Source organism: Capra hircus, chromosome 5, assembly GCF_001704415.2.
Source record: "Capra hircus breed San Clemente chromosome 5, ASM170441v1, whole genome shotgun sequence".
NCBI lineage: Eukaryota > Metazoa > Chordata > Mammalia > Artiodactyla > Bovidae > Capra > Capra hircus.
This window is the reverse complement of record NC_030812.1, coordinates 36425795-36453261: the sequence shown is the minus strand read 5'-3', so window position 1 is coordinate 36453261 and position 27467 is coordinate 36425795. Positions and strand designations below refer to the sequence as shown.

Genomic DNA, 27467 nt, shown 5'->3' with positions numbered 1-27467 from the left:
CACCAGGAAAGCCCAACTTATTTAATAGTGGCATATAAAGTAAGTACTATTATTAATTCCACTTTATAGATGAGTAATCCACAATATACAGAGACTAAGGAATTAACATACACAGTTAATTAAATTTTTATTCAGGTCAGGAAACAACAGTTAGAATGGGACATGGAACAGACTGATTCCAAATCAGGAAAGGAGTACGTCAAGACTGTATATTGTCACCTTGCTTATTTAACTTATATGCAGATTGCATCATGAGAAACACTGATCTGGATGAAGCACAAGCTGAAATCAAGATTGCTGGGAGAAATATCAATAATCTCAGATATGCAGACGAACCACCCTTATGGCAGAAAGTGAAGAAGAACTAAAGAGCCTCTTGGTAAAGTGAAAGAGGAGAGTGAATAAGTTGGCTTGAAACTCAACATTCAGAAAACTAAGATCATGGCATCCAGTCCCATCAATTCATGGGAAATAGATGGGGAAACAGTGGAAATAGTGACAGACTATATTCTTGGGCTCCAAAATCACTGCAGATGGTGACTGCAGACATGAAATTAAAAGGCACTTACTCCTTGGAAGGAAAGTTATGACCAACCTAGACAGCATATTAAAAAGCAGAGACGTTACTTTGCCAGCAAACGTCCATCTAGTCAAAGCTATGGTTTTTCCAGTGGTCATGTATGGATGTGAGAGTTGGACTACAAAGAAAGCTGAGGGCCAAAGAATTGATGCTTTTGAACTGTGGTGTTGGAGAAAACTTTTGAGAGTCCCTTGGACTGCAAGGAGATCCAACCAGTCCATCCTAAAGGAGATCAGTCCTGAGTGTTCATTGGAAGGACTGGATGTTGAAGCTGAAACTCCAATACTTTGGCCACCTGATGTAAGGAGCTAACTCATTTGAAAAGACTCTGATGCTGGGAAAGATTAAAAGCGGGAGAAGAAGGGGATGACAAAGGATGAGATGATTGGATGGCATCACTGACTCAATGGACATGAGTTTGAGTAAACTCTGGGAGTTGGTGATGAACAGGGAGGTCTGGCGTGCTGCAGTCCATGGGGTTGCAAAGTTGGACATGACTGAACAACAGAACTGACTGAGCTGAAAATGAAAACAAATAACTGGTTCATTTCAAAAACCAGGAAAAAAAAAAGTAACTGGTTCATATACAAACAAAGGCAGTTTATATTTGTCTATCAAAAAGCAAAAGATCTATAGAATTAGTTTAGTAAAATACAGCCATATTTAAGTAATAAGTAGCACATCTGAGATAGAAATCCTACATATCTGGCTCCAAAGTTGGTGATTTTAACCACTAAAATATATTGCTTGACAATGAAAGTTAAAGGAAAAAAAGAAAGAAAACTATAATTTAACAACAAACACACTTCCACCAAAACAGATATCACGGGTTTGATCTCTATAGAAAAGGAAATAATGATAAGAATATTGTGCAGACTTTGTAAAATATTTGATTTGGAAGAAATCTGATTTCATGCTTTAACACACAACAATATGAGTGAATTTTGTTAATTACAAGTGACCAAAATGAAAAAAATTAAATCTGACACATTTTTATGTAGCTTAAAAAACAAAATAAAGATTTAAGAAATATGTATGGATGCAGCAACACTACAGAAAAAGCAGGGAGGTGACATGCATGACATTTAGAATGATCGGGTCGGGGGAGGTAGGTGGACTAAAGGGGAGGGGGGATGCAAGCAAAACTGTGTGGCCATATATGGGCTGCTGTCCAAATGCTGTATTTCATATTGGTTTATATATTCATGACTTTCATTATTATTATCAACAAGTTCCTAACAAACAGTAATTTACAAAACCAACTACTATTAAAATAACAGGACAGTTCTGATCGCTATCATACAGTAGTTTTAGAAATGCTAAATATTAGGAAAGAAATGCTGAATACTAGAAAGTTTTTTTGCTAATGTTTTGATTCTGCAAATCTAATTTTGCAAAGACAAATGGCTTTGATAACTCAAATAACCAAGAGGCCACATTTAAACCTTTTTAAACAAATAATCCTCAGCAAAGGAATAACTCAACAATGGAATGTTATGCAGATATGGAAAAAAAAATGAATGAGGTCTATGTGTTTTCATAAGGAAGGATGTTCTGATGCATTTTTAAGTAAAAAGTGTAAGTGGCAAGATAATATGAGTGATAGTATGATCTCATTTTTGTGAAAACAAACTTTTACAAAATATACAGATTCATAAAAACTTATATGATGAGCCAAAAATACATGGAAGTTATACCTCAGACTTTTAGCACCGGTCATAAGGAGAGGTGTGACTAGACAACTACTAAATTCTTTCATTAATATCTCAGTCTCCTTTAAATCATTAAAATGAATTTGTTTACTGGTTTCTGAATTATAGTATTATTTTTGAAAATAGTATCTGTAAATATCTTACAGGTTAAACATTTTATCTCATTACCTTTTTCTGATATTTATGCTTAAGTACTATAATAAATGATCATAAAAATGACTTTTCCAAATACCCTAAATAAATGAGCACTATGCAAAACTCTTTGCCAATTCAATTACACCATTTCTATGCAATGCTCCATAAACTCAAATGTTTAAACAATGTCTTGTCCTTTATTAATAACAAGTGTATTATGACCCAAAACTAATTTAGACCAAAGCACTACATCTTAAACATCATGCAACAATGATAATCAGCTTACTAGAACATAAAATACTTAAAATTACAAAAGCAAAAATAACTCCTCCAACAGCATATAGTATTCTAGAATGCAAGGTGATTAAATAATCTATGCAAACATAAACTACTAAAAAGTTTGTCAAACAATAATGAAATTATCCGTAATTTGACTTGAATGTTCTACTTACACAAAGCATATAAAAATGAGTTTTCTTTTCCCATCCTGAGTTTCCCTTTTTCTATCAATGTGGGCAATAACTTCCAAATACCATACTGAAACTAAACTGTACACCACAATTGGGCTCTTCCTATCTTTCCTTCACCCTTTGTATCTGATCACCAAGTTTTGCCACTTCACATTTTTCCTTGTATTGCTCCTGCTGTCAATAATATTATTGCCTCTAAACTCATTCAGAGCTTTCTTACTTAAGAGTAACATTGTTGGAATAAGTTCAATTCAGTTGCTCAGTCGTGTCCGACTCTTTGCAACCCCATGGACTGCAGCACCCCAGGGCTCCCTGCCCATCACCAACTCCCGGAGTTTACTCAAAGTCACGTCCATTGAGTCAGTGATGCCATCCAACCATCTCATCCTTTGTCATCCCTTTCTCTTTCTGCCTTCAATCTTTGCAGTATCCGGGTCTTTTCAAATGAGTCAGTTCTTCACATCAGGAGGCCAAAGTATTGGAGTTTCAGCTTCAACATCAGTCCTTCCAATGAATATTCAATGATTAATTTCTTTTAGGATGGATTGATTGGATCTCCTTGCAGTCCAAGGGACTCTCAAGAGTCTTCTCCAACACCACAGCTCAAAAACATCAATTCTTTGGCATTCAGCTTTCTTTACAGACCAACTCTCACATCCATACATGACTACTGGAAAAACCTTAGCCTTGACTAGACGGACCTTTGTTGGTAAAGTAATGTCTCTGCTTTTGAATATGCTGTCTTGGTTGGTCATAACTTTTCTGCCAAGGAGCAAGCATCTTTTAATTTCATGTCTGCAGTCACCATCTGCAGTGATTTTGGAGCCCAAAAAATAAAGTCTCTCACTGTTTTCATTGCTTCCCCATCTATTCGCCATGAAGTGATGATACCAGAGGCCATGATCTTCGTTTTCTGAATGTTGAGCTTTAAGCCAACTTTTTCACTCTCCTCTTTCACTTTCATCAAGAGGCTTTTTAGTTCTTCTTCACTTTCTGCCATAAGGGTGGTGTCATCTGCATATCTGAGGTTATTGATATTTCTCCCAGCAATCTTGATTCCAGCTTGTGCTTCATCCAGCCTGGCATTTTGCATGATGTACTCTGTATATAAGTTAAATAAGCAGGGTGACAATATACAGCCTTGACGTACCTAAAGAGGCAGGTCTGGTGGTCTGGTATTCCCATCTCTTGAAGAATTTTGCACAGTTTGTTGTGATTCACACAGTCAAGGGCTTTGGCATTGTCAGTAAAGCAAAAGTAGATGTTTTTCTGGAACTCTCTTGATTTTTTGATGATCCAATGGATGTTGGCAATTTGATCTCGGATTCCTTTACCTTTTCTAAATCCAGCTTAAACATCTGGAAGTTCATGGTTCACGTACTGTTAAAGCCTGGCTTGGAGAATTTTGAACATTACTTTGCTAGCGTGTAAAGTGAAGTGAAGTCACTCAGTCATATCCGACTCTTTGCCACCCCATGGACTGTAGCCTACCAGGCTCCTCTGTCCCTGGGATTCTCCAGGCAGAAATACTGGAGTGGGTCACCATTTCCTTCTCCAGGAGATCTTCCCAACCCAGGGATCGAACCCAGGTCTCCCGTATTACAGGCAGACGCTTTACCATCTGAGCCATCAGGGAAGCTCATCACTAGCGTATGAGATGAGTGCAACTGTGTGGTAGTTTGAGCATTCTTTGGCATTGCCTTTCTTTGAGATTAGAATGAAAACACCTTTTCCAGTCTTGTGGCCACTGCTGAGTTTTCCAAATTTGCTGGCATATTGAGTACAGCACTTTCACAGCATCAACTGTTAGGATTTGACATAGCTCAACTACTCCCATCATGTCCACTAGCTTTGTTCGAAGTGAAGCTTCTCAAGGCCCACTTGACTTCTTAAGGCCTGCTTGAATAGTAAATCAAAATAAGACACAAACTATCTCTTGAATGATCCCACTATCATCATCAGTCTCTTCTCCCTCCCATTCACCCTTCATTTGCATCCAAAATGATTCATTTTTAGGACTATCCCTTTCATCTCATCCTTATTCAAGAAATTACAATGGATCTTCATTGCTGATAAGATGAAGTCCCAAGCCCCTCCCCATCAGCCCACCACTAAACATAGTCATCCCCACTACCATCAAGCAATACACTCTGTCAAGGCCTGAAAACACTGCTGGGCAATATGTTCTGCCCTTTAGATATGCTTAATAAATGTTCATGGAAAGAAAGGAAAAGGAGAAGGATGAAGAAAGTGAGGATGATAAATTTGGAAATGAGATAGAAAAGAGGGAGATAGAAGGAGGAAGATGGAAGAAAGGAATATAATGAGGAACAAGACAATAAATTTATCAGATGAACACGGCAGAGCAAGGGTGATCCAATCAGCTGTCAGCTGCTTCGTGTGCAAATAATTTCTCCCATTCTGAGGGTTGTCTTTTTGTCTTGTTTATGGTTTCCTTTGCTGTAAAAAAGCTTTTAAGTTGAATTAGAATCCCATTTGTTTATTTTTGTTTTTATGTTTCTTACTCTAGGAGGTGGGTCAAAATGAATCTTGCTGTGATTTCTGTCAAAGAGCATGTAAACCAGATAACTAGTGAGAACCTGCGGTGTACAGCACCGGGAGCTCAGCTTGGCACTCTCTGATGACCTAAGGAAGTGGGGGGAAGGAGGTTCAAGAGAGAGGGCATAAATATATACATAAAGCTGACTCACTTTATTGTACAGCAGAAACTAACACAATATTGTAAGGCAATTATACTTGAATTAAAAAAAACATATCAAGTACAACATTCATTCTAGTTGAGTTTATTTTTTTTTTTTATTTTTTTTTTATTTATTACGTTTATTTTATGTTTATTTATTTATTTTTTTTCTTACATGCGTTCCCAAACATGAACCCCCCTCCCACCTCCCTCCCCACAACATCTCTCTGGGTCATCCCCATGCACCTGCCCCAAGCAAGCTGCACCCTACATCAGACATGGACTGGCGATTCAATTCTTACATGACAGTATACATGTTAGAATTCCCATTCTCCCAAATCGTCCCACCCTCTCCCTCTCCCTCTGAGTCCAAAAGTCCGTTATACACATCTGTGTCTTTTTTCCTGTCTTGCATACAGGGTCGTCATTGCCATCTTCCTAAATTCCATATATATGTGTTAGTATACTGTATTGGTGTTTTTCTTTCTGGCTTACTTCACTCTGTATAATTGGCTCCAGTTTCATCCATCTCATCAGAACTGATTCAAATGAATTCTTTTTAACGGCTGAGTAATACTCCATTGTGTATATGTACCACAGCTTTCTTATCCATTCATCTGCTGATGGACATCTAGGTTGTTTCCATGTCCTGGCTATTATAAACAGTGCTGCGATGAACATTGGGGTACATGTGTCTCTTTCAATTCTGGTTTCCTCCGTGTGTATGCCCAGAAGTGGGATTGCTGGGTCATAAGGTAGTTCTATTTGCAATTTTTTAAGGAATCTCCACACTGTTCTCCATAGTGGCTGTACTAGTTTGCATTCCCACCAACAGTGTAGGAGGGTTCCCTTTTCTCCACACCCTCTCCAGCATTTATTGCTTGCAGATTTTTGGATCGCAGCCATTCTGACTGGTGTGAAGTGGTACCTCATTGTGGTTTTGATTTGCATTTCTCTAATAATGAGTGATGTTGAGCATCTTTTCATGTGTTTGTTAGCCATCCGTATGTCTTCTTTGGAGAAATGTCTATTTAGTTCTTTGGCCCATTTTTTGATTGGGTCGTTTATTTTTCTGGAATTGAGCTGCAGAAGTTGCTTGTATATTTTTGAGATTAGTTGTTTGTCAGTTGTTTCATTTGCTATTATTTTCTCCCATTCAGAAGGCTGTCTTTTCACCTTGCTTATATTTTCCTTTGTTGTACAGAAGCTTTTAATTTTAATTAGATCCCATTTGTTTATTTTTGCTTTTATTTCCAGAATTCTGGGAGGTGGATCATAGAGGATCCTGCTGTGATTTATGTCTGAGAGTGTTTTGCCTATGTTCTCCTCTAGGAGTTTTATAGTTTCTGATCTTACATTTAGATCTTTAATCCATTTTGAGTTTATTTTTGTGTACGGTGTTAGAAAGTGATCTAGTTTCATTCTTTTACAAGTGGTTGACCAGTTTTCCCAGCACCACTTGTTAAAGAGATTGTCTTTACTCCATTGTATATTCTTGCCTCCTTTGTCAAAGATAAGGTGTCCATATGTGTGTGGATTTATCTCTGGGCTTTCTATTTTGTTCCATTGATCTATATGCCTGTCTTTGTGCCAGTACCATACTGTCTTGATGACTGTGGCTTTGTAGTAGAGCCTGAAGTCAGGCAAGTTGATTCCTCCAGTTCCATTCTTCTTTCTCAAGATTGCTTTGGCTATTCGAGGTTTTTTGTGTTTCCATACAAATCTTGAAATTATTTGTTCTAGTTCTGTGAAAAATGTGGCTGGTAGCTTGACAGGGATTGCATTAAATTTGTAAATTGCTTTGGGTAGTATACTCATTTTCACTATATTGATTCTTCCGATCCATGAACATGGTATATTTCTCCATCTATTAGTGTCCTCTTTGATTTCTTTCATCAGTGTTTTATAGTTTTCTATATATAGGTCTTTAGTTTCTTTAGGTAGATATATTCCTAAGTATTTTATTCTTTTCGTTGCAATGGTGAATGGAATTGTTTCCTTAATTTCTTTTTCTACTTTCTCATTATTCGTGTATAGGAATGCAAGGGATTTCTGTGTGTTGATTTTATATCCTGCAACTTTACTATATTCATTGATTAGGTCTAGTAATTTTCTGGTGGAGTCTTTAGGGTTTTCCATGTAGAGGATCATGTCATCTGCAAACAGTGAGAGTTTTACTTCTTCTTTTCCAATTTGGATTCCTTTTATTTCTTTTTCTGCTCTGATTGCTGTGGCCAAAACTTCCAGAACTATGTTGAATAGTAGCGGTGAAAGTGGACACCCTTGTCTTGTTCCTGACTTTAGGGGGAATGCTTTCAATTTTTCACCATTGAGGATAATGTTTGCTGTGGGTTTGTTCTAGTCTCTGGGCTGAGGCTGGAATTGATACTCCTGCTCTGTATTTAACCAGATGAGTAAACAAATTTTACATTCTCCAACAGCACGTCATCCATTTTAAAAACAAGCATGAAATCACATGAAGCTCATTCTAGACTTTCAATATTTCAAACTACTTGTTAAATACCCAATAGGACTCTCAGCTCAAAGAACTGAGTGTGCCTTGAAATAAAGGACGATCATATCACATATACTGTGAAATCTCAGTTATATTTTCTCATGATTTAAATTGTCTTCTGGATCTAGTATATGTCCTATATTGCAATCTTATTGAGTTTTCTTATTAATACTACTAGCAACAATAATGGCAAACATAATATTCAACGAATGCTAACTATGTATCAGGTACTTGTAAATTATTTCATTATTAACAACTTTATAAGGTGGGTATTTTGATTATCTTTATTTGAAGAAAGCGAGGAACAGGAGGGTCAAGTAAACTGTACATGCTAACATAGCTTGTAAATATAATTTCAGAACATATTTTTTTAAAACAGCAGTATTCCATAACATAAAAATTCATAAAAATCTATAGTTCTCTGATTTTTCAATATTAGAAATATCAACCACTGTTAAAGAATTTGCTTATAAAACACTTTATAATTCTTTATTTCAAAGAGGTTCACAAGTTAATAATTAGAACCCCATCTATTAGTGATAAATGTGCAGAACATCATGGACTTGCCTGTGGCCAGCTGAAACATGAAATATAAAAGCATTATTACATCATTACTCCTCATTACATCCCTGAATCAGCTACTATTATGGTGTACTTTTTAAAACAGAGACATGTGACACAAGTTACATAAAATTTCAACAACCACCAAAAATAAGTGCATAATAAAGAGATGAATTCATGTTTTCTCAATATCAATTACTACATCTGAATTCACATCACATGACCCTTTTAAAGGGCATATGTGGGTAATACATGCAGAATGTTAAGAATTTAGTAATTAGTGTTATAACGGAAAATCCTGCCTCCTACAAAATTAAAAGAGGAGTTAGTCATATGCATGAAAATATGGGGTCTTGTCTTCTTTGCATTACAGAACCATAGAGTTGAGCTAAAATTCTGATATAAAGGGGTTTAGCTCTATTTTTCACTTTACTTTTTACTTTAGTGGCCCTCAGGGAGGAAAAAAAAGGGGGCACTGGAAACCCCCAAATTACTCCCATTAATCCTACATATAGCAAGAAATTCTAGTTCCTTCTGCTATGTGTTCTGACAGGACAAAGGGCACACTGGTAAATATTACAGAGTAAATATCCTTTCTTCCACATTCTGAAAAGTCAACCTTTGGGGCTAGCTCTGAAGATGTACAAGACAATTTCTCTAACAAGCTGAATCAAGGATTCTTGCATAAATCAAGAGTTAAAAACAAGCATATATTCATTCATAAATTCAAAACCTTTAAGATTTTTTAAATGGAGAGGAATACACAGCCATTGTCTCCTATCAGCTTTTGGCACTCCAACCTCCATAGAATAGGAATACTTGCATTGCCCTTCGCATTTTAGGAAGTGCCTTTTCAGGTCTTAAAATCCTATCTCTTTTCAGAAATTCTAAAAAAAGTGAGACTAAGACAAACTAACCAAATGATACAAATGTAAGAAGAATTTGAATGTACAATTACGTATATTGATATAACAATGTTATATTGTATATTGATAATAAATATTGATAATAACAACTGCTTGAAAAGATACTGAAAATCTTATCGATGAGTTAGATTTATACCCTTAGCAACTAAACATGTAAATGAAATGTGACATTTCATTCTTTAAAGAAAAGTCAGTTACTCAGAATTCATGCTGAACACTACATATCTCATTGATATGTAATGAGCTTATTTTGCAAGAGTGCACGACTGCTGAAATTAGAACATAGCATAACACTATTAAAATAGACACCAACTGAGAATTCTACCTCGTTAGTCTTGTCTTCCTATTTTCAGATGAGCTTTCATGGCAAGTCACTCCTGAACCACAGCCACTTACTACTGCTTAATAGTAGATAAAATAACTCCCTCTGCTTTCCAAACTTTCCATGACTTCCTCCTAGAGCTCCATTTCTCCATATTATCTGACAATCTGCCTCATGTAGAACCATTCCAGAACTGCCTTGAGATAATTTTAAGTACTAAGCATCCTAAAACACCTCCCAAAGTACAAAGTTAGTTCTAAGTAGGTATTTATAAGCATTAGATGCTACTTGGGGCTTCCCTGACGGCTCAGCAGTAAAGAATCCGCCCTCAATGCATGAGATGCAGGAGATGCCCGTTTGATCCCTGGCTCTGGGAAGATCCCCTGGAGGAGGAAATGGCAACCCACTTCAGCATTCTTACTTAGAAAATCTCATGAACAAAGGAGCCAGGTAGGCTATGGTCCAAGGGTTGCAAAGAGTCGGACATGACTGAGCGTGCACACACACCCTATTTTCTCTATCCCTGAACTAATATACTATTTTTCCACACTATTACTAAGTAACTCTTTAAAATCTTACACTTCCTGTGTATATATATATAGTTTAAGAAATAAATTGTAATGACTGCAGTAACATTGGAATAAAGAATAAGTTAAAGTATATCTTTGCATTACATTTTATATTTTTATGAGTTATAACTTTATTTTCCAAAAAATCTGAGACATAAATCATAGTTAATAACACTACAGGAAGTGTAAAATTTTATGCAATATCTTAACAGTAATTAGCATCTTTATTACAGACTAAATTTTTATTCACATTGCTTTTGTAAAGGCTTTTATTAAGTCCAGTTCTTTCAGTTACTGACAAAAGTGGGGGAATAAAATCAAACTCTGAAATCACTGATAGGTCAAATTCTTATTTGCAAGCAGGTATTTTGTTTAATCTTTGGCTACACTTCAGAATTTAACAAATTACCACTTTCTAAAAGAATATTTTTGTCAATCGTACACCAGGAAGTTATTTTATCTCTAGGTACATTTGTATTTAGGCAAAAGAAGTTGCAAACTGCAGATCAGATGAGAGTGGGAAGGGAGTTTTTATCTTCAGTTTTCTGGCTCTCTTCCAAGGAAGAAAAGCACAAGGAAGAAGCCTCCTTGGGGGAGGTCCAGAGAACTGGATGCTCTCCACATGAAACAGATGTCTGTCGCTGACCTGATCACTGGCCCAGCTCTCACTCTACCAATAATGATCCTCACAAAGAGTGGAACACCAGCTGGGACCAGCCCAGAACCTGGCCCATCCTTGTGTAATTTTCCCCAACATTTGTACTCATTGTAAAAGTAGACAATCTCATGTCTTGATGTCTTTAAACAGAGCTGCTTTTGAATGTTGCAATTCTGAATTAGATTTTAATTGCAAATAATTAGAATCTTGCATCTTCTTCATGGGAAAAGTATCATGTGAGTCAATACTAGTGATCAAAGATTAATACTTCATTAGCGTTTGTAGTTAAGTCATGTGTTGGAAGACCAAAACAAAACTAAAATGAACGATCTGGCTGATTAGTAAACTAATACTTTACATAGAAAATTTTACATTTATTGCTCTCCAAAAATCTATTGAATTATTTACTTCTTTACTTTTTGAGTAATTCTAAAAGAATATCAAGTATATAAAACAAAAATGACTATATAGCTTATATTTCATAGTCCATCATTTTAATCATTCTTTTCAATAGCCCTTCATCTTCCTTGCTCTTTTCTATGCAATAAGGGAAAAATTACAAACCAAATCTACTCATAAACATAAATGTAGAAACTCTAAAGAAAATACTACCAAAACTAGTCTGATAAGACCCCAAGCCAGATTTGCCATTTGAGAATCAAATAACTAAACAAAGGGGGAAAATATGATCACCTTGGTACATGAAGGAAAAAATGTTTTGATAAAATTCAATATCCATTCATAATAAAAGTTCTTTATGAAGCAGGAGTTTAGGGGAACTTTCTTAATCAGATAAAAATAGATTTTTCTTCCTAAGAAAGAGCTGCAACATTTGGTTGCAGACATTGTGCACATCAGAAAACATCAAAAGCTTTCATTACAAAACTGCCAATGAGGCAAGAATTTTCATCACTGCAATTTCCATTCAACATTGTTCTAGAAATCCTGCTGCTGCTGCTGCTGCTAAGTCGCTTCAGTTGTGTCCGACTCTGTGTGACCGCATAGGTGGCAGTCCACCAGGCTCCCCCGTCCCTGGGATTCTCCAGGCAAGAACACTGGAGTGGGTTGCCATCTCCTTCTCCAATGCATGAAAGTGAAAAGTGAAAGGGAAGCCGCTCAGTCGTGTTTGACTCTTAGTGACCCCATGGACTGCAGTCTACCAAGCTCCCCCGTCCATGTGATTTTCCAGGCAAAAGTACTGGAGTGGGGTGCCATTGCCTTCTCCGTCTAGAAATTCTAGTCAGTGCAATAAGGCAAGAAAAGAAATAAAATATGGAAATAATCTTTCAAAGAAAGAAATAAAACTGTCTTATATTTTCATATACAAAACCCAACAGTATAAACAAATAAACAGAATATATAAGCAGAACAAGATCAATGTAAAACTTTGCCTGCATTTTTATGTATAATAATTAGAAAATGAAATTGTTATATATAAAATTTATACATTTTATGTATAATAATTAGAAGATAAAATTTAATTATATTATTTACAATAGTGTCAAAACTGGCTAAATACCCCAGAAGAATCCAAATATACAAGACTTCTACAAAGAAATCTAGTAGACATTAAATGAGAAATTAAGCAGGACTTTAAGGATATGTCATATGGATAGATTAGAAGATAATACTGGAAAGATGTCAATGCTTCAAATTGACCTATTAATCCATTTAAATACAATAAAAATCCCTTTTATTCTTTTGTGGAAATCAACAATATATATATCAAGAATAGCCAAAACAATCTTGAACAAATTTTGAATAAAATCAAGGATCTGTTGTACCACATTTTAAGACTTATAACAGAGCTATAATATTTTTAGGACTCTTTTTAGCTTTTTTTGTCATGGTACAATATCATAAATAGGCCAATGGTAGAAAAAAATTATATATAAAACAGATACACATATATGAACACTTTTCAAAAGAAATGTTATGCTAAATGTTTATTCCTATGAAATATCTCAATTGATTTACATGAAATAAACTTATTTACACTGCTTTCAAAAGCTTTATTAAGTTCACTATTTCTGGATTTTGACAAAAGGAATAAATCAAAGTTTGAAATGGATAAATTGAGCTCTTAATTTCAAAGATATAGTTTAGTCCATTTTATGCTGTATTCCAAAGCTTAATGTATCACTTTTTCAACAAAAGTTTTCACCATTGACAGGATTAGTCCTCTCAAAGCCTAAAGATAGCTAATCTAAGTCTCCTTTGTAATACCTTAATGTTATGAATTTTTATTCCTGAAACTATTCTGGAACCCATTCCAATTAGCACAATACTTAGGGTCACCAATCATCTCTACTTTGCAAAATCTAATAATCAGTTCTAAATCTTCATGTTCTTTGAATTCTCAGCACCATTTAGCCAATTAGTCTTACCTTTTGAAAAATCTTTTATCACTTAGATTGGGACACTATTGCCTCAGCTTTTTTTATTATCTCCCTACTTTTCAGTCTTTCTAGTTTTCTCCTCATCTCCACAACTGCTAAAAATCAAATACCTCATTGTTCAGTCCTTGGACTTTTTCTCTTCTGCATCTAATCCATTCCCTACACAATTTTATGCAAACTTATCTTAAAACATCATTTATATGGTCTGACTTCAAAATTATTATCCCAAGCTTAGACTCCTTACTGATCTTCCAACTCATATATTCCATTGCCTACCTAACTATTCACCTCTTGGATATCTAATTAGTACCTTAAATTCAAAATATCTAAACGCTAATTTCTTGATATTCTCTTCTAATCCATGGTTTCCACAGACTTCCCCATCTTGGTAAATGACAATTCTTCCACTTGTTCAGGAAAAACAAACAAATATAAAACATAAATAATATGTGGCAATTTTTACTCTCAACCCCCACCTTCACTCCACCTATCAGCTTGACAATTAAGATGTACACAGTATCTGTGTACATGGCTAACTTCATGGCTATTGCCCAGTTCAAGACATCATTTATCAACTTGATTACTGCAATATCCTTTTAACCTTCCTTGCTTCTGCCCTTCTGCTAGCTTTTCAGTATTCCTTACAACAATCTGAGTGATATCTTTAAAAAACAGGCTGATCAGATTACTCCTACATTCAAAATCCTACAGTGGCTCCCAGTGTTGAAGTTATAACCAAAGCCATTATTGTGTCTTACAAGGTCCTACATGTTGAGGTGGGTTCACCATGAATCTAAAATAGCTGAACTTTCTATCTCTCACTTACAAAGTCCCTTTCAAAGACCTTGAAGGAAACCTAGAAGCTTTTGTCCTCATAATTTATTTATTGTTTTTCTTTTTTTTTCATTTTATTTATTTTTTTTTAATTTTTATTTTTACTTTATTTTACTTTACAATACTGTATTGGTTTTTCCATACATTGACATGAATCCACCATGGGTGTACATGCGATCCCAAACATGAACCCCCCTCCCATCTCCCTCCCCACAACATCCCTCTGGGTCATCCCCATGCACCAGCCCCAAGCATGCTGTATCCTGCATCGGACATAGACTGGCGATTAGATTCTTACATGATAGTATACATGTTTCAATGCCATTCTCCCAAATCATCCCACCCTCTCCCTCTCCCTCTGAGTCCAAAAGTCCGCTATACACATCTGTGTCTTTTCTGTTGTCTTGCATACAGAGCCATCATTGCCATCTTTCTAAATTCCATATATATGTGTTAGTATATTGTATTGGTGTTTTTCTTTCTGGCTTACTTCACCCTGTATAATCGGCTCCAGTTTCATCCATCTCATCAGAACTGATTCAAATGTATTCTTTTTAACGGCTGAGTAATACTCCATTGTGTATATGTACCACAGCTTTTTTTCCATTCATCTGCTGATGGACATCTAGGTTGTTTCCATGTCCTGGCTATTATAAACAGTGCTGCGATGAACATTGGGGTACATGTGTCTCTTTCAATTCTGGTTTCCTCGGTGTGTATGCCCAGCAGTGGGATTGCTGGGTCATATGGCAGTTCTATTTGCAATTTAGGAGCTCCCCCTTGTGTAATCTCCAGGTCCCACAACCTGGATTCACCCACATCTATAGGATCTAGCCTGCCATAGGAGATGTTTACTTCATCTCCTTCTACCCTCTCACCCTGCTCACAGCAACTGTATTTGTACAGGCTGGTCATGGGATGAGTTACATCCCCAGCACCACTGTAGCATCAGTGAAGGAGGTGCTCAAATATATGTATTATAAATGAATGAATAAACAAATCCATGTTAGGGTCAAATTGAGACCTCATCCTCCAGAGTTACTGATGTGAAATAAGACCCAGAGTCTCCTCTTAGCAGTCAGCTCTTTTCTCCACTTATTCAATTTAAGCTCACCCCAGAACATGGAGCAGGGAAAACCTGCACACATATTTCACCACTGAACTCTTCTTGCGTCCCTTCTTCATTCTTCTTCTAGCACACCACAAGATGGACAGGCTATTTATTTATTGACCCTACATCATATATTTTCTCCTTCCTGCTGAATGCTATAAATGGAGTCCCCTAGGGCTAGTAGTGAATGTACTACTATAGTAAAAGAGAAAGAATTCAGAAATTTCTTCCATTTTCTTGTGGCACAAATTTAAAAGTCATAACCTGAATATCATCTTGGTCTTTCTATTTGCATGCTCTACATCACCAAAATAAAAAACTGAGAGGTGGTCAGGAAATCCAAATTTGCTAGCATGTATGCAAAATTATCGAATACCACGACAGCAGGGAAAAATGAACTGACTGAAAATTCTGGACAGTGTTACACTAAGAACAAAATTACTACTAGTTCTCTTACTCGTACCATAGCTTGTACTTTAGTTATTAATGTCTCAGTCCTCTACTCATTCTGTATATTTCAACACAAAGTTCAGCTACTAATCTGTTAATGTCAGAAAGTCTCTTCATTCTGTATTTGTCAGTTTTTGGCATTTTCTTTTGCCAGTGCTCATAGGCACCAATTTTTATAACACCAATATTATAACTGCCCATCTTGCTTTTCTGCAGTTTCCCCTCTCTAGCATTTATTCACCTAACTTCTCACAACAGTCCCCAATTTCTCTTTGGGTATCTATCCCCATCTATTCACTTAGTCAAGAGTTCCCGTTACACTCACCTGACCCTACCAACAGAGCGATGTGGATGATTACATCTCTGTCTCCCAATAACAGCAATTAATTCAGACCAAGTCAGGCCAAACAACATAATCAGACCCCATATCAGGATCTTTGTTTGACCTACTTGAGGAGATGACTCTCAATATCTACAGGATAAGTGTTGAGGTAAAGCCCAAACCCCTAATACAGTTTATACTGACCTCCATGAACTTCCCCTTGTTTACCTCCCCAGTATTAGATCATCCTGCTTCTGTATGGAATGCTTCTCACCCTCTCCCTGCCTAATCCCTACTCTTCTTCTGGGTTTCAGATAATGAGTTTTTTCTCAAGTAAGCTTCTACAACTTTCATATCTGCGTTAGACTATCTTTGTATGATGCACCAAATCACCTTCTAAATGAACATCATCTTTCATACCTATCTGTAAGCAGTCCAGTTATTTTAGTACTAACAATTTCTCAACTATTTACATGGGCATGTATTATAAGCATAACATAGTACTAGTTGCTGTGGGGAATATAAAAAAATGAAATAAAATATAACCCTTTAGTTTAAGGAACATAAACAAAGAATCTTAAAACTGAGATGTAGGATAACAGAGCACAGAAGAAATTTTAAAACAATACAAGATAGGGTTAATTATGTGCAGAATAAATAGAGCAGCCCCTAAATAGTGAGATATTACAGAGCCAGAAATTCAAAAGTCCATGGTCTTAATCTGACAAAATCATGGGCAGGTACGTTAACCAGAGGAGAATGAGTAAGATGCTAATTACAAGTAAAATGAATAGCAACTTTAAGTAGAGTAAGAACCTATACTAAGGTACAGTTAGTAAAAGAGCTAAAAATGAATAACTCCATTCACATTTTTATCTCTATAAGTGAAGAGCATCTTAAATATCTAAATAAAGTTATATTTACAGCAAAGGGATTTTTTAGAAATTTGAGGAGATACCTCTCACTGTAGAGAAAACATTAAGGAGAAATTTCTTTAAAGAACAAGTGACTAAGAGTATGAAAGAAGCCAAAGGAAACATATGGTGGAGACAGAGCACTGAAGAACAAGCACTGCTATAATAAAGGGGAAATGGAGATGTATTCAGTTCTAGCAGAGAGGCTTATATTACCATCCAGTTAAAACACATAGAAACTTAACCAAGTTGCAAAGTGACTAAGAACACTACATAAGAAATTTCAAAACAGGAAGCATACCAATCTAAAACAAAGAGAAAAGTTCTTAACGGAGGTGGGAAAGAAACACAGACGCACAGTGCATTTCAAAGAAGGATTAACAATTTCAGTCTCACCTCAACAGAGATTTGATGAACACATGAACCAGAACAAGTTGACATCACAATGCCTAGCAACAAAAAAAAAAACTGTAATTTTACAGCGAGAGATAAGCAAATCTTTAACAGAAACATAAGAAGTGGTTTGGCACTATTATGTTTAAGACACAGGTGTAGTTTACTCTTCAATTAGGGGTTATAATTATGATCGTTTCTTTTATACCTCAAGAAGCACAACTCTCCCCATCAATTCCCAAGTTAGTACAAAGACGTCAAGAAAAAGACTACGCTTCAAAACTAGAAGAATGGATCATTATTCCTACCAGCAAAACATTCTCCGGTTTAAAGACAGAGTGTGAAATATATAATCCCAATACAGAGGAAAGAAGATTTTTAAAAACTGTTAAATTTTTAAGAGTGAGTAGTCTTCAGGTAGTCCTTCCTGGTTAGAACTGTTGTTACCGCAGTTAAAATATGAAAGATCACAGTGACTTTCCATGATACATATTTTCAAAATGCACCTGTCAGACTGGATAAATATATCTTCTGGTTCCCAGCATGTGGGTTTCCTTCTTCATATCCCATTTAAAACACAATTCACCCAACGGGAATCATTAACTTCATCACAAGTAAAACTAGATAATATAAGACTTCACAAATAAAATAGGACTTCGAAGTTCTGGAACTGCTACAGGCATAATAATGATAACACAAAGTAAGTATCAAAAATGGCAGACTGATCCTTCTCTTTGGAATGAATTATTTAAGACATTTCACTATTACAGCAAGCAGAACACACAACTGGCAAAACAGATCAGCTAATAAAATAATGCTTTATGCATAGAGCAAATAATTGTCACAGCACTACTAGGTCTTCCCCTCACAGAAAACATGCATGCGCCAAGGATGATTACAGCTCAGAATTACTCTAAGGAGCAGTGACACATGACTATAAGGAGTGCTTTGAAAAGTACAGATCCATGCTTCCCTGGGAGCTCAGCAGTAAAGAATCCGCCTGCCAATGTAGAAAACGCAGGTTTGATCCCTGGGTTGGGAAGATCCCCTGGAGAAGGAAATAGCAACCCACTCCAGTATTCCTGCTTGACAAATCCCATGGACACAGGAGCCTGGCAGGCTACAGTTCATAGGGTCACAAAACGTCAGACACGACCGAGTGACTAAACAACAACAAGATAGATAGACGGATAGATAAATAGATAGATAGATAGATAATCTTCTATTCCATAGCATTCACAGTCTCAAAATCTTAATAGGTTGGTCAAATTTCACAGTTTGGGATTTTTCTTTTCTTGGGATAAAATTGAACTTAAGAACATTGCTAGTATAATAAAATGAAGAATAGCCACTTAAGCAACTAAACTACTTTCATGAACTTTAGCATGCTGATTAACAAATCAAAAAAGAAAACCTGAAGGTTGAGGCAAATAATCTGTTATTCAAATATAAATCAATCTTTTCTAGTTAACTGAACAGGACTTTAAAAAGCATGATACTGGATGCTTAGGGCCAGAGAGATGGTACAGGGAGGGAGGAGGGAGGGTGGTTCAGGATGGGGAACACATGTATACCTGCGGTGGATTCATGTTGATGTATGGCAAAACCAGTACAATATTGTAAAGTAATTAACCTCCAATTAAAATAAATAAATTAAAACAATAAAGAAAGAAAAAAAAGTAATACTTGTTAAGTGTGCATCATATAGCATATGCTTAATTTCAACAGAAATTTGAACACCAAAAACATACTTTTGAGGAGTGCAGGTAAAAAGGGAGATGGGAGAGAGAGTAACTTTGGATTCAGATGTATTGAATCTAAGATACCCTGGGACATCCAAGAAAACACTGGCATCCGGCAGTTGTAACCCTGAGATTTCATCTTAGGACAAGCTGAAGATGAACATGTTTAAGTTCTATATCATTTAAATTAGAAGCTAAAAATTAGAGAAGTACAAAGGAAATATATAGACTATATAAGAACTGGTATAAAGTGGTGGACAAGAAGTGCACTTTTAAAAAATGTTCAACTTAGAAGATGGAAAAGCAATAACAACCAAGAAGAGAAATGGGAAGAAAGGTAAGAAAGAAAAGGACACTGAGAAGAGAGAGACAGAGTAGTGATGGCAGAATGGGAATAAGGCTCACGCAGCCTCCCAAGGAGCACAGACCAGCTCTGATCTGCCTTGAAGAGTAAGTAAAGGCAGAACCACACTTGACAGAATCCAGAGGGTTATCGTCATTCCTATCAATCTTTTCAGGGTTTCCCTCCCCCTTTGGTTTTAATTTTGTTACTGTGCGGTTGTTTGTTCATCTCATGGGTTTTATGAGCTTATTTTACCATTTCTACTGGATTTGACTTCTAATATGTCTGATATCTACCTGGAAACCTGGCATCCACAATGGCTAAGGTTCAGCTACCAAACATAATTCATATAGCCACATGATAAAATCTGATGTTAAAAAAAAATTAATCCATCAAGACTGAAGCAACTATGAATTACAGTATTTTCGAATTTTAAATAAATTTAAATCAGTAGAAATATGAGAAAAAAATGGCTTTTCCTTTTCAATTAATTCTTTGGGTTCCTAAGTTAAAGCTTTAGGCTTACCTATTTGAAGAATTCTCCTCATGTTTTTAGAATATATAAGATCCTGCAAGTATTACAGAACAGCAGGGTGTGAACTGGGGACGAAGGGAAAAACCTTTGATAACATTTTACTAATGACATTTACAACTCTCCATTTTACTAACAGAATGATGATTAGCAGCTAATTATTTAGGCCATTAATTGATTGCCTTTTTAGTGATTAAGAATATGTATGTTAATTATACCTAAAAATGTAGGTAATTTAAGAATTGAAAAGAATGATACTACTTTAGCATTTTAGTAGATAAACATTTTGGGAAAATATATCGTGATTAAAAGAAAACTAAAACGCATAGCTTTCTATTTGCTTGCTATTTGTAGTTTTTATAATAAATCTAATTTAGTACAAGGTTTTTTTTTGCTTTTTTAAACAAAAGGGCCTGGCTTTTCTTGAACCATTCTCTTTCTGATAATGAACGGATTGTAAATGCAAAACCCTGCATATCATTATGTGAAACATTTACGCATTCAGAGTGTCTACTTGGTGGCTTTCTTCTTAAGAAGCTAAACAATTCATTAAACAAGCTGCTCGTGAATGGTGGATCAGAACAAGCATAAGCTGCCTTCCGTAGAATTCTATTGTGGAGCTGTACCCATTTGTGTTTTCTTTGAAGCCATAAAAATGAAACCCTTATGCTCATATTAAAAGCATAAGAAAGGCATCTATTATGTCAATAGATTTAAAACACGGCCTTAGACACAGTGAGAACCACTCCAAAATGGCACTCATATAATAGCAAAGGTTAAGAAGTGCATTCCCAGGGAAAACCTTCAAAGGCCTACATATCATTATATCCCCAAACAGATGGCATTGCAGTGTTTGGAACCATAGTTCGTGGACACCTACAATCTCAAATAAATCCTTTCTAATCCCACTCTTGTCTAGATTTTATACTTTGATGGTAAGTGCAGGTGCTTTTCACCATTCTTCATAGAGTGACATAAAATGATTTGATGAAGATTCATGTATATTATAAGGACACAGCTCTTAATACAACTTCTATGCAACATACAAGTATTCTACTAGCAACAGACTTTCATTTTATAGAAATAATCAATTCCTAAGTTCTAAACCATGAATAATCTTCATTAGTTTGAATTTTACAGAAAAAAAAAAAGAGGAACATACTTCTCTCATATATTTCTGGAAATAAAAATTGATTAAAAAAAACACTTCTTTGCAAAATAATGTGGAATTCTCTAGTAACAATGTGTATACTCTGAATGGACTCAAACACAAGAGATGAGGATAATTTTCACAGCAGCATTTTTTATAGTAGCAAAAAACTACAAATAACCCATAAGCTCATTGACAGGAAGACGGATATTTGAACTGTGATATATACCCTGCAATGAAAATGAACAGCTGCTGCATGTACCAACATGGCCAACCCTTAAAAACAATGCTGAGCAAAAAAGTCCCAGAAAACTATCTGAAATATTTCCTTTATACAAATTTAAAAGTATATAAAGTTGAGCAACATGTTATTGTTATTAAGGTTCAGTTTTTTCAATCATTTAAATTCTACTGAGAAAAATCATACTATTGTCACTAACAGATTAAAGTAAAAAATTTCTGATTCTTTGTTACAAATCTCAAATCCAGTGGACTCTGAACACAGGTTAGAATTGCACAGGTCCACTTTTATGGAGTTTTTCTCACTAAATACATACTACAGTACTATGCAATTTATGATTGGTTGAATCCATGGATGTGGAACTGCATATAAGGAGCATTAACTATAAAGTTATACATGAATTTTCAACTGGGCAGGGGATCAGCAACCCTCACATTTTTCAAAGGCTAACTCTACTGAATACTTTTTTGAATGTAAACAATGTACAACAAAATTGGCTGTAGATAAATTTCTAATGGATCCCTCAGGTCAAGAAAATTTGTTTAAAATATCACATATATCAAAATTTAAAGAAAATACATAAATTCTAAACTAAAAAAGATAATAATATTACAGTTTTACCATAAAGAGTTTTACTTGTTTAAAATATCACATATATCAAAATTTAAAGAAAATACATAAATTCTAAACTAAAAAAGATAATAATATTACAGTTTTACCATAAAGAGTTTCACTTCACAGTTTACCTGAAGCATCACAAGGCTTGTGAGATTGCAGAAAATAGTTCCCCTTTAATTCCTGTCTGTATATAAGATGCGGCTTGCTATGATCATCTTCATGTTCACTCCCATCTGCCTTCATTATAGGTTCTAAGAAATATTCACCATCATGTGCTTTAAATGTTCCCATCTGGAAATAAAGAAAATGAAAATTTATTTTCTTCCATCACTAAGTAGAAAAAAGTGTGCTGTCCCACAGGTTAAAATGAGGACACAAAACAAGATAGCCAGGAGTTCATTCACTAAAGTCATCAACTGAACATAATGTTTCCTTTCCTGGCTCACGTCTTCTTCTTATATATAAAGTCACGGAGAATGAATAATATTCTAATAAACAGAGTTGAAATGACAGGCATTCCAGCTAGGAAGAATAGCATAAGTGACAGCATCAAAATGGCCAAACGCTTAGCACATTCCAGAAGTGAGAAAGCCTGTTTGGCTTGGTCTATGTAAGGTAATAGTGTGAGACAAGACTTAAAAGGAAGGCTAGGGTCAGATAAAAAATCTCGAGTGTGATGCTAGCAATCTAAAATTTGTGAGAAGTTGAGAGCCATTGAAGAGTTTTCACAAAGACCTGTCTCCTGAACTTCAGAATGCAATATCTGACTTGCTTTTTGACATCTCCACATAGATCAACAGTAGCATTCTCAACCTCAGCATGTCCAAAACCAAACTCTTTATTTTCAGTCTAAACCTGCTATTCTTCAATGCTCCCTCTTTCAGTAAATGACAACAGTATTATTTAGATTGCTTCAGACAAAAGTCCTTAGAGAAAAATAAAGGATGGCTCTCTCTCAAATCTCACATTCAATTCATCCGCAAATCCAAATGGCTCAATCTTCAAGATATAATTGAAATCTAACCACTTCTCCCAAATTTCACCACTGTATCCATGAACTAACCTAACTTTCTCTCCTTCCTGGACTAAATCAATAGTCCTCTACAGTCTCTACAGAGGAGCCACAATAATTTGTCTTTAGTCAAGATCATGTTGCTCTCAAAAAAGACAAAAACAAAAAACAGTATTATAACTGTTCAAATCACTCAGTAAGATCCAAATTCCTTATCATGGTCCGCAATGTCCTACACGATCTGCCCACTCCTTTCCACCACCCCATCCCTCCAAACACAGACAACCAAGAGCTCTGATTTCAAACTCTGCTCTTCCACTCTGGCTCATTCTCAAGCTCCATTCCTGATATCTCTGCTATTCTTTAAATATGACAAGTATTCTCCTAGCTCAGGACCTATGACTTACTAAACCTGCCTCAAGCACTTTTCCCAGCTGGCTCCCTCTGTGACTTGTTTCAGGTCCCAGCTCAACACTCATGACCCTATTTATTAAAATGTTACCAGCCTCCTATGTCTATCCCCACTATCCAGGTTCATTTTTCTCCATAATGCTTATCACTACCTGATAGATTATTACTTATATATGTTACTTGTCTGACACCATCCACCAAAATATAAGTCCATGAGAGTAGGGCTTTGTCCATCTTCTCTGCATGCCTTTCATGCCTGCCACATAGCATATTGGATAATATATATTAAAGGAATGAATAATATTGTAGGCAGTAAAATTTAATCTAGTGACACTGTGTGTTAAAATACTAGATTTATAAGGTAGAAGCTATAGCCCAGAAGGGAGGTAACAAAACCTAAATTATGGTGACAGTGATGGTACAGCAGCTGGAAGAGAAAGATTACATGATGTCAGTGCCTAAGGAAAGCAGAAAAACAGTGAGAGGAAGAATTTATGACGGAGATAATTATCTGGGAAAATATTATTTCCAAAATGACTTCAGAGATGGTAAAAATCCAACAAACCTCTTTACTACCAACAATAGAAAAAGATACCAGAGTTACATCATAGAAACTCCTGGCCTTGATAATGTCATAGAGGAATCCCACCAAACCTAGCAAGAGCAGATAATTCCACTGTTATTTTCATTGTTTCAAACTATGAAAAAAAACACTAGTTATTTTTATGTATAGTGTAAACACAAGGAGAAGGCAATGGCAACCCACTCCAGTACTATTGCCTGGAAAATCCCATGGACGGGGGAGCCTGGTAGGCTGCAGTCCATGGGGTCGCTAAGAGTCGGACATGACTAAGCAACTTCACTTTCACTTTTCACTTTCATGCATTGGAGAAGGAAATGGCAACCCACTCCAGTCATCTTGCCTGGAGAATCCCAGGGACAGGGGAGCCTGGTGGGCTGCCATCTATGGGGTTGCACAGAGTCAGACATGACTGAAGCAACTTAGCATAGCATAGCATAGTGTAAACACATGGCAAAACCTAGTTAAGACAGCACAAAAGCAAAACAACTACAAAAAAAAAAAAAAACAAATAAATATAGGACAAGCTCACATATGACTATCAAGCTAAAAATCCTAAATTATATAAGCAAACACAAGTCTGTAACATGGGAAAATGACCAGATGGAGTTTATCATAAGAATATAACGATGGTTCAACATTGGAAATCTTAATTCATCACAGTCACTTACACAAACGTGAAAAAAAATCACGAGCTTTTTGAAAAAAGTCAAGATTATTGATTTTAAAAACATCAATAAAATATAAATAGATGTTCCCTAAACAAGATGAATTGTACCACAGCCCAAAGACAGTATCATGAATAACAAAGATATATGCAAGGCACTCCTACTTAGGTCAGGAATACAAGGATGCCCAGTATCACCTGTTGTAGATAACAGAATTAGATAAAAGATTAGAAACAAAAAATTGGAAGAGATAAAACTGTCATCTTCATCAATGTACACCTTAACAAATAAGAATTTTAAAACTACTATAAAAACGAAGTGAATTTAGTCACAGAATATACAGATTAAATAGTATTTACATATATAGAAAACAATGAGAAGATATTCGGGAAGAAGCAATCCAATTTACAAATGAAACATGACCCAGCAACACCACCACTGAGCATATACACTGAAAAAAACATAATCAAAAAGGACACATGTACCCCAGTGTTCATAGCAGCTCTATCTACAATGGTCAAGACATGGACACAACCTACAATGGTCAAGACATGGACACATCGACAGATGAATGGACAAAGAAGACATGGTACATACGTATAATGGAATATTATTTAGCCATAAAAAGAAAATGAATTTGAATCAGTTATAGTGAAGTGGATGAACCTAGAGCCTGCTATGCAGAGTAAAGAAGTCAGAAAGAGAGAAACAAATACAGTGTATTAAGACATACGTACGTAATCTAGAAAAATGGTATTGATGAACCCATTTGCAGGGAAGGAATGGAGATACAGATGTAGAGAATGGTCTTGTAGACATAGCAGGGGAGGGAAATAGATCCCTTTCTCTAGTTCGGTGAGGCTAAATTATAGAGGACAGGCATTTATCATTATCTCAGTAGCTAATTCTGAAATATACAGCAGATATCATTCATATACATTCATCATTTATTTCCACCTACCAATAACTCTGAAGCAAGTTATTATTATCCTTATTTTACAGGTGAGACAAAGGAGTAACAGTGAGGTTAAGCACCTTGTCCAGGTCTTACACCAGTAAGTAACAGGATCAAGGTGTGAACCCAGGCAGCCTGGCTCCATAGTTTGTCCCTTAATACCGTGCACTGTGTTAGTGATCGGACACCGACTCTGATAAACCCGAAAAACAGCTAACAAATATTTAAAGAGCAGGCAGAGGTCGAGGGACTAGACATACAGAGGTGAATATGATAAAATTTCTGCTTTCAAAGAATTCATACTTATATAGGAAAAGATTAAAAAATGCAATATGCCTGGTGGTATACTGGTCCTATTACCTATTGGTAATAGGTCCAATAAAGAAAAAATAAGGCAGGGAGACAGAATCCCGGAGCGTGTGGGGATGGAGGCACTCTGGGCTGAGGCTGGAATAATGAGGAGGTAGCCATGGAAAACTCTGGGAGAACACTGCAAACAGAAGAGCAGTGACTGAAAGGCCCAGTGGCAGGGAAAAGCTTGGCAGGTTCAAGCGACAGAGGAGAGTGAGGCTGAAGATCTGCAAACAAGGGATACACAGCAGAAGCTCAACAGGCAGGAGCCAGCTGTACTCATTACATTTGACAGTGAAAAGCACTCATCACGCCTCCAAAGACACAAATATACGTTTACCTACATATAAAACTTGGCAAATTTCCACTTAGAAAAGCATATTTCTGTGAACAACCAATTCAGAAATGAATTACTGAATTATGGATGCTATGACAACTACAGTTTTAGAGAATGAGGCTTCATTTCCATGTCTTAATTGTAAATATCCTTAAGTTATTTAGGGATAATAACTTTGAAATTGTTGCTTTAAATTTCATTGTTAATAACATATTTAAATCACCATTTTAATTGAATAGTCACTCAAAGCTATTTAAATGATTCAGGCAATTATAGTCATAAATTCTTCTCTACATTCATCACCACACAAAAGTAACCAAGTCTTTACTATTCCTACAGTTCCAAAACCTAAACCATTGCCTGAGACATAGCAGGCACTCAACACGTATCTACAGAAATAAACATTTTTGTAACATGGTAATGTACCTGATTTCCCCACACCATATACGCATTACTTATCTTTTATTTTTTTCTCTAATATTTTTAAGTTACAATAGTTTAGGGACTTGGCTGAGATTAGCATGATTTCTTTCAATGTTAAAAATTTAAATGTTCAGGCATTCTTGGTAACAAAATGTGTAAATATATTAGGGATACACAGTTTAAAGGCTTAATACAAAGGAAATTCCATCAGATATATGGACATTCTAGAGTAGAAAAGATACATAGGTATATATATAACAAATTCATCTGTTTCTTAGTATATTATATTCTAGCATATTTCATTCATTCTACCAGTGCTTTTTTTCAAACACAACTACAAATCACTTATTTTCAACACATACCAGAATTCTAGCTTTCTTTGCCTTCCCAGAAAAATAATTAACTATACTTAGAAGTAACAGACTATTTCTGAAACCTGAGTAAATGGACTTATAATGAAAAATCACTTTCTGTCTATTTTAAAAAGCATGCTGAGGAGGGAAAATGTGATAGCATCCTGGTAAAAGATACA

The 27467-nt window shown here is 35.8% G+C and overlaps 1 protein-coding gene across 1 annotated transcript in view; it reads right to left on the bottom strand.

Moving 5' to 3' along the window:
* Window positions 1–27467, bottom strand: part of ADAMTS20 (ADAM metallopeptidase with thrombospondin type 1 motif 20) — a 201577-nt gene that overhangs the window by 158132 nt on the left and 15978 nt on the right. Inside the window, exon 3 of the mRNA XM_018047904.1 lies at window positions 22327–22489. Within this exon, the coding sequence (XP_017903393.1) occupies window positions 22327–22489 (163 nt within the window). The remainder of the gene's footprint in view (window positions 1–22326; window positions 22490–27467) is intronic.